General features: G+C 34.6%; 1 protein-coding gene across 3 annotated transcripts in view; it reads left to right on the top strand.

Annotated features, from left to right (window-relative positions):
* ARAP2 (ArfGAP with RhoGAP domain, ankyrin repeat and PH domain 2) overlaps positions 1–16,350 on the top strand; it is a 116,862-nt gene that overhangs the window by 75,696 nt on the left and 24,816 nt on the right. For all 3 annotated transcript variants that reach the window (XM_030492574.1, XM_030492573.1, XM_030492575.1), the window contains 7 exons: positions 537–700; positions 2,687–2,899; positions 5,084–5,189; positions 7,585–7,732; positions 8,551–8,619; positions 14,420–14,494; positions 15,608–15,725. In XM_030492574.1, the coding sequence (XP_030348434.1) occupies positions 537–700; positions 2,687–2,899; positions 5,084–5,189; positions 7,585–7,732; positions 8,551–8,619; positions 14,420–14,494; positions 15,608–15,725 (893 nt within the window). The remainder of the gene's footprint in view (positions 1–536; positions 701–2,686; positions 2,900–5,083; positions 5,190–7,584; positions 7,733–8,550; positions 8,620–14,419; positions 14,495–15,607; positions 15,726–16,350) is intronic.

Below are 16,350 nucleotides of genomic sequence, written 5' to 3'. Positions count from 1 at the left end.
TGTTACATTAGCTTATTCTTCAACTCTTAATTTTTTCATACATGTTCCTTAGCTCTGTGATTTCCTGACAGGTGATCATTTTCATACATGTGTAGGAGGAAAGTTCAGTATGTCTCAGGTTCTCTATGAAAGGCGAGGGTGGTAACAGAAAAGAAGGCAAAGGAGCCTTTTCCAGTGTTGGAAGTTTTCTCTAAATCTGTTTTCCTCTTAACTGTGGCTTGGACTTATGAATACACAGTGTAGGAGCAAGACTGAAGAAGAGTAATTAAAATGTGGGTCAGATCCTTTGAAAGGCCTGCAACAGTGTTTGTGGATCTTCTTTCGTTTACTGTGACACTGTACAAATGCGCAATGACACTGCTAGTACAAATACAAGATTCCGTAACAACAGGCCACCACCACAGCTTTATGTGGTGGAAGGGGCCTTGTTTCTAAGTATTTCTTGTTTTTTTCCAGATGTCTGCTATGTTGCTGTAGTAGAAGAACATCAGTTTTGTATGTCTTTCCTGTATTCAAAATATTTTTATACTTTTCAGAACTCTATACATCCATGGTCATACAAAGCTGGATTTCATGGTTTGGTATACTGCAATTGAAAAAGCAGCAGGTACAGATGGTAATGCGCTACAAGATCAGCAGCTCAGCAAAAATGATGTTCCTATTATAGTGAACAGCTGTATAGCATTTGTTACACAGTATGGTAAGTAGAGTGGATTTCATTCAACCTAAGATCATTTGTATAATATCTAAGCCCCCACAGCATCAGCTCTTACTGTATTAGTTTATAGATTAACTAAAGTAGAACCATGTCCCTCGTTAGCCTCAATGCTCTTTGATGCAATGGTAAAGTACACTGCCACACATCTGAGGATGGGTGGTTTGGGGAAATACAACTTGGTAGATGCTCATTATAGAGACCTTCCTATTTTAAAAATTGGCTTGTTTGCCTGATGTAGCTCAGCCTTGGGGTCCAATGTTGCAGTGCAGAACATCTTGGCGCTGCAAATAAGCTAAGTAAATCAGGAGAGGCTATGGCCTGGACTCATCAGCACATCTGGGAAACTGATGTTAACTCTGGAGGTGATCTCAGTCTTAAGGCTGTTTTTTTTTCAGCATAATAGCTTGAGGTCATATAGTCAGTTCCTGTTTATTTAAGTAAATTTTGCCAGCGTAAGTTTCCATAGCATTAGATCGTATGCAGATGATGTCTGAGTCCTTTTTACTACTGCAAATTCATCGGTTTTCTTGTGAAATGCTGAATACATATCAACCCTGTACAAATCTGTCTTCGGCATAAATTTGTGTATAACCTGTGTTTGTCAGTATGAGAGACCCTAATTTATGTTTCAGTGATTTAAGTTTAGCTAAATAACTTTGGAATATGGTAACACTGCATTATGGTAAATAGTTGTCTGGGTTACAACTATCGCCTAAAATCAAGGGGGGGTTGGGGGGGAACAAACCCAAACCTTTTTTTTTTTTTTTTTTTTTTTTTTTAATAAATTGTTAGCAATAGACATTATTCCAAGTATAGTTTACACTGTTTCATGGACTGAAATTCTCAATGTTAGATCTTTATTGAAAACTGTAGTTTTTTTTCAGGATCAATGTTACTGGGAGTTATAATACTCGTTTGAAAGCTGAAGGAAATATTTGTATGCATTAGTTATATGCATACATGTTTTCATGTCACCATGGTAAAGGGTCTGTCTTTAGTTGTCGTCTGCAGATGACAGACGCTATTGGATCCCACAGCTGTTCTTGGCAGTAACAACACAAAGGCAGTATCAAATGCTAGTGCTTGTGGGCATTACAGGAAAGGTGAATTACAAGAACATAAGACTTGTTTTCATAGGTTTTGACAGAGTACTTCATTTGACAGATAAATAAGAAAAGCCGGGTTTTGTGTAAAGGAAGATTCTCCTTCAAGAAATGTGGGTAATGCAGGAAACACTTTACAAAGAGAAAACGGAGTGCACATCTATGCCAAACTTCCAGAAGTTTTTTTTAAGAAAAAAAAAAAAGTTTTGGGTACTCTCATATGCAGTAATTGGAGGTAGTCTTGACTTTGTTTTAGACTATGAATTTTCTTTTTAAGTTGGCTTTGGGCTCTGGTGGTTGTTAAATATAAGAATAGTGGCTACCTGATGTCTTCCTGCATGTGAGAAAAATCAGAAAAATTGAATAATTCCAGCTGATCCTGAGGATTTTAAAAGTGAAATGTTTCAGTTTGGATGAACACAATAATACTTTACTGAGTCCTAAGTTGAGTTGATCAGTAAGGTAATAAAATAGCGGGAGTTTTGTTCGTGAAAACAGCTTCGTTTTATGTTTAATACAATACCAGCCATCAAAACTTATTTCCTTTACTGTGCTTTTTGAAACTATTGTTTGAGGAAGTCCTGAAAAGATTTTGGAGTTTGAACTGCCTGTAAAGTATTCTTGAAACTGTGATTCTAGGCTTGCTTGATATTATGATACATATTTTTGCAAAGAGGTCTGGTTTGGTGTTAGCAGACTTGGCAGCTTTTTTACTACAAAGCAAGAATGTGCAAAAGGTCAGAGAGATTTTAGTATGAAAAACAGTGTGTTTGACAGCCAGATATGCTTTTCGTATTTGGATTTTTTGAAAGACTACTTGATTTTACATTTATTTATTTTTCTGTCCTGTATTTCTGCAACTTAGGTTTAGGTAGCAAGCAGATCTACCTGAAGAATGGTGATTGTTCCAGTGTGGCTGAACTGCTGGAAAGCTTCAAAAAAGATGCAAGGAGTGTTAAACTAAGAGCAGGAAAACATCAGCTTGAAGATGTGACTGATGTACTGAAAGCTTTTCTTTCTCAAATAGATGATGCACTTCTCACTAAAGAGCTTTATCCATTTTGGATCTCGGCATTAGGTAATGTGTTCAATAACACTCAATGCAAGAAAGTTTGCATGTAAATTTTCAGTATACAGTTTGAGGGGGTTGTTAATTACTTGCCCTGTGTCGACCTATGTTACTTGATAATTGGCAAAACAATTGTAATGAGTAAAAGATGTCTAGAACTTGGCTGCAATAGACTTTTGTCAATCAGAGGTGATTTTATTGCCTTTATGTGAACCAGAATAATAATAACAAATAGTGACGTTTTCTTGACAGTTTAAACAGTAGACCAATACTGCACTGTGTCGTAGTTGGATTAGCCGAGGTAAGAAGTGACAATTAACACTTTATGGAAATAAGAAATAGATAATTCAAGGAATAGAGATATGCTAGAGTGGGAAAAAAGCATGTACTGTGTCTTTTGACCATATGTAGAAGTTTAGTTCAAAAGTCACAAACTGTTGATGCTATCATTTGCATTATTGTTAAATGAATGTCTTACTGCTTAATTTCTTCAAATATATTTTATGAGCATTCACATAAAGTTATGTATAATGTAAACTTGTTAACAACTGTTACGTTTTCCATCTCTAGAAATATTAATTTAATCTGAAAGAAAATTTAAGTAACTTCAACCCAAATTGTAATTTGTGATGTATTTAAAACATGAGGAGGTGTCTCTATATGATTGAAAACAGAACCATGCGATTACTAGTACATTAGTTACTCATTACATAATTTGTAATTATTTTTGTAGTGTTCTTACAAAGCAGCTATATTTCAGTTATATTTGTTTCTATATTGCAGTATTTGCACACTACAAGAAACAAACTCTTTCCCTCCCAAACTGTGCTATAAAGTTGCAAATGATGTGTAGCAGTAAGAGATTCATAGGAAAAGCTAAGATAGAACATTAATTTCTGCATTAATGCATTGAAATAATATAGGCTTATTTACTGTGTGGCAAGTTCTGTCCAAAAAAAAAAAAAAAGATATTAAAAATTCAAACATATGGAGGTTGCTTTAATATGAACCACTAGAACTATGGGAGATTCAAGTATGAATATTACACATTTTTGAAGTTTAACCTTGATTTGAACGAACTGTAGAAAAAAACTTAAGAATTTATTCACTTACCACAAGATTGCTCTCATCAGAAATCAGAACAAGCTGTATCTGCAGCAGTTGAGATTTCATTAGCTCTTTTGTGAAAGTGCATAATGGTGTTACAGTGATTTAACTTCCTGATTTGCACATGGAGCTAAAATTCTGCTTCAGCTTTACAGCAGAGAATCCTGTCCTGTTATAATTAAGTGACACTGAAAGTACTTGTGGGAAGACTGAAACACTTAGGAATATAGAGTAAAAGATCTTTAAACTCTTTTTTTGTTCTTTGTTCATTTATTTTATCTTCCAATTACTGAAGAAATCAAAACATAGTGCAGTAGTTAGTAGAGAGTGCTAGCAATCGGCTGGAAGAGATGAGAGTTCTGTGTTCTTTCTGTTCAGAAACTTGAGAGAAGCAAGGGACTGAAAAGAAAAACATAAATAAAATTTACAGTAACTTTGCTCATGCCCTGAGCAGAATTATGCAGCACAGGGAGGCAGACTTAACTTGAAGGTGGAGAGCTGTGGCTGTGACTCAGATACTCAAAATTCCAAGGCTGGAATTCCAATCATCAGCTCTGCCACCGTTCAGCTATGTAACTTTGTACAACTTATTCACCACCTCTTCCCCTTTGCTCTCCTCAGTCTTATATATTTGGATATTTAAACTACTTTGGGCCCTGAGACACTTTTCCAATAAAATTTAAAAAGATGAAAAGGTCTTTTCCTTTCTCATCTCTGGGAACTCTTAGAAGTACATTTGTGCTTGTGATACATAGGTGCACTCACATATGTGCACATGCAGACTACAGATTAAATATCCTGTAAGAGGAAAAGCAATTGCTGTCCTGGAATTTGGTCTTAGACTGTGGCAAATGGTGCTTGAATATGAAACTGTCCCTCTTTATTGCTGCTACTGTTTCCCTGAACTGGTGTACAATAATAGGCTTTGTTAATAGTACATTGTCAGTAATGCTTTTATGACGAAGAGGTTGATTGGGTAAATTGTGATTTTAAATGGCTAGATGATGCCAATATGGTTAATGAAGACTGCTGTTGGTTTTTAGTGTGCATTGTTATTAATGCTCAATGATTATTACTTTCCGGCAGATACACAGAATGAAAAGGAACGTGTGAGGAAGTATGGAGCTTTTATTCGGACGCTTCCACCAGTCAGTAGGGCAACTTTGGCTGCTTTAATTGAACATCTTTACAGGTCAATGCAAACAATGCTCCGTAGCAGAGAAATTTTTGTAATGTGTTCTCAGTATAACTCTACAATAAATGAAATGTGGCTTGTTTCATTACTTAGGAAGCATCAGAAGCTTACCTAGTTGTGACAATTAATTAAATTTGATTCCCTTTAATTCATAATGTGTTTTTTCTTTGGTATTATTTTTAGCAGTAGTTATCTATGAATATCAATGGGATGGAACAGCTTAGCAGTGAGAGGGCTTCCGGTGTATATGTCCAAGAAGGCTAATTTTTCATGCTGCTTCTTTTATACAAACTCATTTTACCCCAGTCTGCTAGTCTTCTAGACAATTGTTGCAAATGGTTCTTGAAATTAAAAGATTTTTACAGGGAAAATGTCCTTCTTTACAATGTGTATTGCACATCAAAACTTTAAGAATTAGCTACCCTTTCTGTTTTTCATCAATGCTTCATTTTGCAGCTAGTGAGGCAGTGGTAGAGAATATCCAAAATATAAACTTGGTCAAGAAACAAAGGTAATGTGTTACTCCTAGATCAAATAAGCAGCAGCAAATGTATTAAAAAAATGTGTGACTTGGATGATTCTGTCTTGGTTAAATAGTCATGGTCTACATTATATTACATTACCTGTTGAATAAGTCAAATTATATTCCTGGTAAATTGTAGTGGGTAGAAAATGTGTAGAACCTTTTCTTACAGGATATTGTGTTTAGATGTCTTTTAAAAACTATTTATATGATTATGAAATTGATTGGTGCAATTATTGGGAAAAATATTCTAGTAAGTACTGTGTTTAATGATGTTTCTAAGTATATCCAGTTTAGATATATTTATATGCTGTTATATCTGTTCTGAAAGAAGTTTGAATTCATGTGTATGACAGCCAGAATTCTGTGATACTCTTAAAGTGTTTGCCTCTAAGTGAGGACACATTATGTAAACAACAGAACTGATGTGAAAACTTTACCATAAGTATAGAAACTAAGAAGGATCATGTTTCTTTCCACATTCTGTTTGATATTAGATCATAAATTCTAGGATATACTTACGTAACATAATATAGCAAAACTGTATTTAGCATTGGTACAGCATCACTTTGAGTACTGTGTGCAGTTTTGGGCCTTGCAATTTAGAAAGGATGTTAAGGTCCCTGAATGAATCCAGATGCGGGTAGCAAAGCTGGTGAAAGGGCTGAAAGAAATTTCTTATGGGAGTGGCTGAGGACTTTGGATTTGTCTAGTTTGGAGAAAAGCAGGCTGAGTGGTGACCTTATTGCTCTCTACAACTTCCTGAGGAGGGGAAGTGGAGAGGGACATGCTGATCTCTTCTCCCTGGGATCTACTGGTAGGATGGGTGGGAATAGTTCAAAGCTGTATCTGGGGAGGTTGAGACTTGGTATTAGGAAATATTTCTTTATCAAGAGGGTAGCCAGGTGCCGGAATAGGCTTCCTAGAGTGCTGGTCAATGCACCATACTTAGAAGTTTTTAAGAGGCATTTGGGCAGTGCCCTTAATAACATGCTGTTGTGGTTTAACTCCAGCTGGCAACTAAGAGTCACTCGCTTATGCTCCTCCATCCTCTGTGGGATGGGGAGGACAACTGGAAAAAGGTAAAACCTGTGTGTTGAGATAAGAACAGTTTAATAACTGAAATAAATAATAATAATAATAGGAAAAAGAGAGAGGAATAAACCCCAAGAAACCAAAGTGATGCACAATACAGTTGCTTACCACCTGCTGACCAATACCCAGCCCAACGTGAGCAGTGATTGGTCCCTTCCAGGTAACTCCCCCCAGTTTATATACTGGGCATGACATGCTGTGGTATGGAATACCCCTTTTGCCAGTTTGGGTCAGGTGTCCTGTCTCTGCTCCCTTCTGGCTTCTTGTGCCCCTCCTCACTGGCAGACCATGAGAGACTGAAAAGTCCTTGACTTAGCGTAAGCACTACTTAGCAGCAACTAAAACAGTGGTGTGTTGTCAACATTATTCTCACCCTAAATCCAAACTTGCAGCACTGTACTAAGAAGAAAATCAATTTTATCCCACCTGAAACCAGGAGCATAGGCATTAACTTTTGGACAGCACCTAAATGATCAGACCGTCAGCCTAGATGATTGTGTAGGTCCCTTCCAGCTGCAATACTCTGTTTCTATTCTGTTGTATTGTAAATATTTTTTATATCACTTGAAATGCAGATAGAAAGTGTGAGTTTTCATTTCTGTAATGAGATAAAGAATATAAAGAAATAAATATAAAAAATAATAAAAAGTATTAAATTTTTTTATTGAATTCAGTGTAATTATTTTTGAAATGCAGTCCATATTCTGTAGAGGAGCATCAGACAATTAAAGGAACAATGAAGCCTTCTAAATATGTTTATTTTTCCTTCAACAGGGTGCAGAAGTGTTCTGAAATCAATCATATGAACCCTCACAATCTAGCCATGGTGTTTTCCTCATGCTTATTTCAAACTAAAGGCCAAACTAGTGAAGAAGTCAATGTAATTGAAGATCTAATTAAAAATTATGTGCAACTTTTTGATGTAGGTATCTTTTATATAAAAGGATCTTAATTGCTCAGCTGTTAGACACGCTAAAATATAGGAATCTTCTTAAAGATGATCTACACTTTCTGAAGATTTGCACGGCTTTTAAACTCTAATTCAGTGGGCAGTGCTTTAAATTTTATTTCCCAGCTAGCTTAGCCTGTGCAGAAAAGAATTTATTTACAGTATTGCTGTAAGCTGCTTTTTTCCAAAACAATGCACATTCTTCTTGCTTACACCAGCATACTAATTTTAAGAATTTTTTAAGATTATGTCTATTAAAAATAATACTTCTATTTAAATTTTATGGGCCTGATCAGAACTGAAGCATGGAAGAATTGTGTTTTTAGTCTCCAAGCTGTAGTTACAGTAAAGACTAGAGAAGATGGTTACTTATGTCTAGAAAGATCATTAAATCCAACTGCATAGAGAAGATGCTACTAGTAGCAATTTTTATTAGACATTTTAGTTTAGAGTTTACTTGTGCCACTGTGACACTGTTCGACAGTTTTTCATGGAGTCCTCTCTCTCCCAATATGTGTTTGGTAATGTTTATGATAGCGAGTCCCATCAACGAAGTGCTGTTTCTGACTGACAGAATATTTTGCTTAGCTGCTTCTGTAAAAACATAATTAACAGTTGTTAACTATAATATTTGATATTGTTACATTATTATTATTTGTTACTGTTAGATGTAAGCATCTTTATTTATATTTGTATTTATATTAGCTTATTTTATTACTGTTAGCTAGTTTATGTTGTAAATTTTATAGTAGCTCGGTTATTAACTGTTAAAAATGATCCACTTCAAACAGATAAATGAAGACCAGGTCAAACAAATGGATATAGAGAACAGCTTTATTACCAGGTGGAAAGACACTCAGGTAAGTGACAAATATCAACTGGCATGAAAACAGGTTTTAATTAAACCTGTTTAATTTAACAGGTTCATTTTGTTGTTTACGGGTTTTTCTACCTAGATTTCTAAATGTAAATTTCTGAGTTTGTATAGTGACCAGTGTTGTTAAGTAAAGAACTGAGGGAAATGAAATAAAACAGGAGGCATAAACTGATAAAGCAAAACAGTTCTGTGTAAAGCATACTATGGAATTACGTTCTGGCCTGAGCAGTGGGATAACTTAAAGGTTGTTACATGCTTTTGCTGTGCTTCATAGATTGTAATAGAAGGAAATGGTCAACATCTGGAAGTGTGAAAGTGATGACCTGTCTCTTTTTCATTTGAAACATGTATTGAATACCTTCAAGTGTATGTTAATACTTTCATTATTTCATGAGCTTTGGGTATACATGGTCTCTCTTCGTTAGAGTTTCATCATCCCTTTGAGTTTAAAGCATCTGAACCTTTAGCCGAATCCTGTTTTGTGACAATTTCTGGAACCCCAAAGCACAAATATTATTAGAGGAAGCTTCAGAAACATAGTATATCAGTCAAACTGAACTCTGGCATACGGTACAAGAAAATGGGAGATCTTCCGCTACTTATTAGCATCTTGAGTTCCAGTCTTACCTGTAACAACTTTTGAATAACTTCAGAGTGGTAAGAAACAGCGAAGTGGTAGCATATTTCACTGTCTGAACGGCATTTGTGTACTGTCCTAATTCAAGAAAAAATTGATAGGTTTCGTAACACTGCCAAGGTAGTTGAATTAAGAGGTAAAAGGAAATGTATGGAGCTTGAAAGCTTTTTTCAGAAATCTGAAGTGGTGGAGGAGAAGCTTTCGGTGATTTTGTTGCTTACAGAGCCTTAGAAACTAACAGAAAGCTAGCGGGGAAAAAAAATAATATCTATAATCCTTTGTCTTTTGGCTGCCTTCCACATTCCAGCAAGTTTCGTGGTACCTTGTAAGCTATCATTAAGAATACAGGGTCTTGCAAATACATGTCAAAATTGCATGTTCTATGAATTGCTGTCTGGAGTCTTATCTCATATTTCTTATTGTCTGAGTCAGAATGGCATGAACCTTTCTGCCCATAATGGCCCACTGTGAATGTACTTACAGAAGCTAGGATGTCTGTTTCCTCTTTTTGGTGCCTGGTGGGGAGTTACTGGGAAACAATTTAAACTTGATTTTCTGATGTCTGTCTTGCAGAATGGAAATATCTGCTTTGGTAATCCCAAAAAAACCCTAACCAAATTTGATATCCCTAAGAGCATTCTGCAAAGCAGGGGTTGAAATATTCTTAATGGAATTTATTGATTCTGGGATCCATGACAAGGGCCTTATAGAGATTAGAGAATAAAATTTTGAAGCCTAAGATAGTGAAGATGCAAAGACTTTTAAATTGGTTTTTTGTGGGTTTTAGAGCAAAAAAAATCTCTTTTTACAGCATGTTACACTATTAACATTTTCTGAGCAACTCTGGAAAGTTGTAATCCCAGTAGCTGGGATGCTGAAGGAAGGAGACTCTTAAATTCTCCCTGCATGCCTGAACACACGTGTCAGATGCTGATTCACACACTCAAATCATCATCTTAAGGTACTTCGTAAAGGAGAATTTGAACTTTTTTTTTTTTTCCTGTTTTAATATACAGATGAGGAGTGAGGAAGCTAAATGCTTCCTTGGGCAAGGTAAGGGCTGGCCTGAATGCAATTTTCCTTCTCTTAAATATCCATGGCTACAGTGTGGTACAGCTTTATTAGCTGCAGTGGAATTTATCATTTCCTTTGTATCTGATTCCACTCCTTCACAATCCTTCCACAGCTTTACAAACACCTGGAAAAAAAGCTTATCTGTCATGGCACTGTCTTGGAAATTTGAATTCAAATCATTGGGTTTTGCAGTGGGCTCATTCAGACTGTATCCTGGTTGAGTTTAATAGCTAGATGGATTGAGCTCCTCAGTTTTACCAAGATGGCACAGTCCTAAGTAAGACTTCAGTCCTAAGTCCTAAGTAAGAAAAGAAACTTCAGGTATGAAGAAAAGGCTAATTCGTTGGGTACCCATATACATATATGTATCAATTCTGAGGATTGCTTTTGTGAAATCAAACATAGAAATATTTGTTTAGTCTCATTTTGCATTATTGAAGACCTTCAGATTTCTATATGAATTGTTAAATAAACAAAGGAAAATATATCAAAAAATATCTCAATGTGAAAAGGAAACAGAAAAATTATTAGTGAAAAATTATTTTAGTAAAGTACCACTTTTTTCACTCTCTCCTAAAAAATTTTATTATTAAGACCTAATCAAATATTTTATGCTATATTATTTGTATTGTGTGGGCAAAATGGATTTGCGCTATAAAGTCTGTAGTTTTATGGATTTATTTTTTAATATAGTCTTGAATGGCATAAAATGGAAAATAGTATACAGAATAGTTGACTTCCCTGTTTCCCAAACAGGACAATGATCTCAAAGATGTAGTTCATGTTCTCCCTACAAAGAAAATAAGGAATGCAAAATTCCTGGAACAGACTGGTCACTGGGGCATTATAATATAAACTGTGTATCTGAAGTGATTCAAAATTCCTACTTGGAAAACATGAATTATTTATAGTCATTATACATTTTCACAACCTGTTAAGAGGAAATTGATCTGCTGGATTTTTATTAATTAATCTCTGTCAATATTGTATCTGAAGGCATCATGAAATGCTGAGTTTGAGTTAGAAAATGTTTTTGGATCTTATCAAATCATTGGTCTCTTTACTCTGTATAGTATTTCCTGGAAAAAGAACCAGCAGAAGACAAGATAGCAAATATGAACTCAGGTGACCTTAGTTGTTTGGGAGCACTTGCCCCAGACAACTTTTCAGCTTTCTAAACAAGCAGTGGATATTGGAACAAAACTTCTACCTTTTAATGGTTGATAAATGGAAGTTTGACCTGCTTTTAAGGGTAGGGACTTCATTTTCTCTGTTATGTCAGCCTATTACCCCTTGAATATAGCAACTGAGGAATAGAGTCCTCAAGAGCCTGACTATCATTTGTGGCAATTGTAATTATGAACATTATTTCACCCTGAATTAAGCTGTGGAATATTTTTTGCCAGTTGCCAATTTTTCTGTAGCAGACATGATTAATGTAACTGGTGTTTCAGTTTAAAAATACATTTTTCTGAAACTCCATGTGAACATAACATGTGAAATACATGGATATCTAAAGCCTGGGACAACTTCAATGCAGAAGGGAGTACTTCTGATTAAAGGCAGTGCAATTGCTATTATTTCAAAGTATTTCCTGCCTGAAGCCTGCTGATTAAAGAAGCTTCTTCTAGGTAATTACAAGGATGTTTTGAGATTTTATGCATAACTTTTTATCTAGGAGAATTCAACATTTCCCTAACTATGAGTGCTGTTCTCAGTAGGTTTGGCTGGAGGAATACATAAGAGCCAGACCTGGACTGGCAGTGCTTTTGAATAAGATTGACCTTCTTCTTCTTTATATTTTACATTTATAACATCTGTCATGAGTACAAAGTGCGTATTACTTGTGATTTCGGTAGGCTGGATTATATGGATGCCTACATTTATATTTTACCAGGTTTGGCCATATGAACATCTTTAAACTGCTGTTGTTAAGTCCAATTTAGCGTTAAATGCTTTCATTAACACTGTATAAAGAATAGCCAGACCCCAGCCAATTGTCATAAGCTGTATTTGCAAGTACAGACCTGAAATAGAATAAACATTTTCAGAATAGAAACAGTGGTTAGCTGGAATGCTGTAGTTTTAACTATCTCTCATTATTTCAGTGAAAGAAAGAGGTATACTAAAACATACTCTTTTTCAGCTGTTCTGCTTCCTCTGTCAGTAGCTACCACCATTCAGCCTGTAGGCATTTTGCAAGACCAGACTGAAGATAGAGTGTTCAAAAAAACAACTGAACCAAATGTCTGCTGAAGGCCTGGAAGTTCCCATGTCTGAAATGTCACTGAAGTTCCATACCAGGTGGCACTTCATTAGCTGCTCTTCATTTTCTGTCCACCATATACTTATGCCAGCTGTTTTTCTTTGCTCCTGTAATTTACATCACATTTTCTCTCCATACGGATGTTTACATGAGCCCAGTGGAAATCAAATGTCAGCTTCATTCTTATAGTCAACCTTTTTCTGTAGTATCATCTGAAAAGCAAATTTTACAGCTAAATGAGCTTTTTTGAGTCTGTGCCACTATAATTAAGCAGCTTGCTTCAAAGCAGCTTTGTAATGTTTTTCCTCACAAATATTTCCATTAGTTTTCTGTTCTCAGAGGCTAAACTAACTTTAATGTCACCATTTGTCAGAATGTGAATGTTCTTTAAAATTGCGTGCTGCCATTTTAGCTTGTGTAAATTAGTCAAAATGTATCCCAAAGCTCGCCTGTTTCTATCATTTTCTCCATATCTTCTTCTGTATATCGTGCAGGTTTTTTTACTCTTCTTAACCTCTTCCTCCGTTTATAATAATACATAAATAAGTAGCATCGCTATGAATACTGTTCTCAAAATTAGGATAAAAATTGTTACTCTTAAATGCTAATTTGATTATTAATTCTTCATATTGGTTTATTAGTAAAAGGGTACACCTCACCTCCTGAAAGGTCCAGTTTTCTGCCCTTTTTTTTTTTTTTTCTGTGCTCTGATCATCACCATGTATTTAGTTTTAGAAAATATTTTTGGTACTGGGACGATTTACAGTCTTTTGAAGATGCTTATGACTATACTGCAGGGGAATTACAGGCAAAGCATGAGACGTTTTTAACTCTCGAAAAGTAGTTTTTCATCCACACAGATGATTTTATTGCCATAGATGAGCAAAACTAGTAATGACAGAAAATTATTTATAAAAAATTATAAATTCTTGCGCATGAATCAGATTTTTCTCCTTGATCATAAAATGTTGGATTTACTGACTTTCCAATTTCTTTTGAAGTTTGTTAGATGTTCTTCAATTACATTTATTGGTATTCAGTATATTAAACTATTGTATATTATATCATACATTTACTTTAATAATCTAATTATTTGACATGTTAGCATTGTAAATAAAGTTTAGATGTTTCTGCAACAAATTTGAAGAGCTGTATTTAACAGAGGTTGATATCAAGAGCATTTGTTTTGATTCATTCTTAAAATATGTAAGGACAAGTTTTCATTGTGAGTAATAATCATAAATGTAGTCTTCATAGTAAAGAATTTTGATTATCTGGCTTTGCACATATGGCTTTATGACTGAAATATTCTGTTACTTGTAATTTTTCCTCATATTTTTAACTAACTTAGTTTGGGGGTCCTGTCCCATCCTTTTTTATGGGTTTAAATTCGTATTCATCTGTTTTGGCTCTGAAGTGATTCTGGCTAACTTCTAGATCAGAATTATGGTTCTCATATGCACTCATTTCTTAGACTTCTTGCTTTTGAATGTATATTTGTAAAGTGTGTTAATTTTGTTTGATATTATTCTGTTGGATTTAGTCAGGGTTTGGATTTCCCTCCTGAATCTGTGAATAGGATTTCTTCGTTATGCGAGTCAAGTGAATGTAATGTGGGTTTTCCCATTGGGGTAAACGTTTGGACTATTTTTGTAGATAAGTGGGTGAAGAAAAAGTTTGATTTCAGTGTGTTCTACCACATCTACTAGATAATAATTGTGTTTTCTCTGTTCAGAAGGATATTTGAAATATTTTTCAGGAAGTCTAATTTTTTTTTTTTTTTTTTTTTTAATTCTTTTGTTTTAGGTTTCCCAGGCTGGAGATTTGCTTATTGAAGTTTACGTGGAAAGAAAGGAGCCAGATTGTAGTATTATAATCAGGGTTAGTGTATAAAAGTAATACAGTGTTTTTACTAGGCACTTTCTCATGAAGTATATGAAATTTATTTTCATACATGTTTTTATATAATTACATAATGAAAGTTTGAACTTATATCTATCACTATGCTTTTAAATATTTTTTTTTTTTAAATTGGGTGTGTTGCCAAAATTTGGAAAGACTGATCATTATGTATTTTCGAGGAGAATGTTATGATACAAATTTAAAAGGGAGATGTCCTCCTTCAGTTTTACTGCAGTGTATGGTGGTATAAATTCTCTCAGCTCTATGAGTGCAGCACACAAGACCCATTAACAAGTATACAGTGAATGCTGGTTCTATTTAGTAGTACAAGGCCATTTAAATGACCTTCCTCCTGATTTTTCTTTTTGCCAGTGGTTTACTGCTTTCGTTGAGTGCTAACATACCAAAGCTTGCTACTTACTATAATTGAGATTTTCAGCCTTTTATTTGATTGTGTATTTTAAAGACACTTGTCTCCATGTAGTAGTGCACTATTGTTTGGATGTCGAGGAGAAAAAAGAATCAGTTCTGTAACTGAATTTTCAGGTTTTAGTTATACCTCTTTGTTTCCTGTTCAGCATATGATTGTGTTCTGTTTAGCATATGACTCTCAAACACTTCTGTTTGTATATGTATGTGGTATATGTAGATACAGACACATATACATGCACATAAGACATTTTTTTAAATATATGAATAAAAATGGGAATATTGCTAAGATTTTTTTGGTTTTCTAATAAAATGGTACTTCTGTAATACTTGCCTTACTATAGCCAAGAAAATAAGGCTTCCCTCCCCCTGAAATTTTCAAGGATTGAGAAGAGGAATTTCAAGCTACCAAGTTAATCAGGCAGCTAAAAGTTATAACTTTGATTTCATGGAAAAAAATGAGGAAAGCATACTGGAGTCCGACAAATAATTTATGAGTTTCCAACTGAGTGTACTACTGCCTATTATTATTACTATTACTATTATTATTACTACTACTACTATTATTATTATTAAGTCAGTTGCAGGGAGGAAGATTTAAAAAAAATAGATCAGAAATTGGTAATTGTAAGATATTATAAACTGCCTCTATTTGTGTTCTAGGTATCACCTTTGATGGAAGCAGAAGAATTAACTAATGATGTTTTAGGAATCAAAAACATTATTCCCAACAAAGATGATATCTGGGCTACTTTTGAAGTACTTGAAAATGGGGAACTAGGTTAGTGACACTTAAATTTATGCATGTTCAGAAAATTGTATTTTTTTTATTTTTCAATGCTTACCATAATCAAAAACTTAGTTAAAAGAATTCATAAAAGGTTTATAGAAACAAAACAAAAATTAACCTTCATGCCATTGTTCTGCATTTGGTTGCTGGGCATCTGCATGATTTCTTTCTACACTTTGCCAGAAATAATGTGATGAATTGTTTTGAAATGCTTGTAAATTGGGGGCTGAAGAAATGTTCTTTGTATTACTCTGCTTCACACTTCATTGGTCATGAGCTAAAGAAAAGTAGGTCTCACCAATAAGTCTCAAAGAAGAAACTTATTTTCATTAGAATGTCAGCAGTTGATTTTATAAGGAAAAATGTTTTTCAGAAAATGAAATGAGAAAATACTTGTAATACTTGAAAGGATTTTTTTATTATTATTTATTCAATTATTTTATGTGTGTAGATGAAAAAGGAGGCATAAAGTGTGTAATCCTGTGTATATGGCAAATGGCACTATGGTGTATATAGCAGAATTTCAAAACATGTGTTTTAAATATGGTTCTGCTGCCAACAAGAGCAGATGTCACAGGCACAATATTCATGAACTGTGGAGCGTTTTTAACATTGG

The sequence above is a fragment of the Strigops habroptila genome, chromosome 7 (assembly GCF_004027225.2).
Source record: "Strigops habroptila isolate Jane chromosome 7, bStrHab1.2.pri, whole genome shotgun sequence".
NCBI classification, from domain to species: Eukaryota; Metazoa; Chordata; class Aves; order Psittaciformes; family Psittacidae; genus Strigops; species Strigops habroptila.
This window is presented reverse-complemented; position numbering and strand designations above follow the sequence as displayed.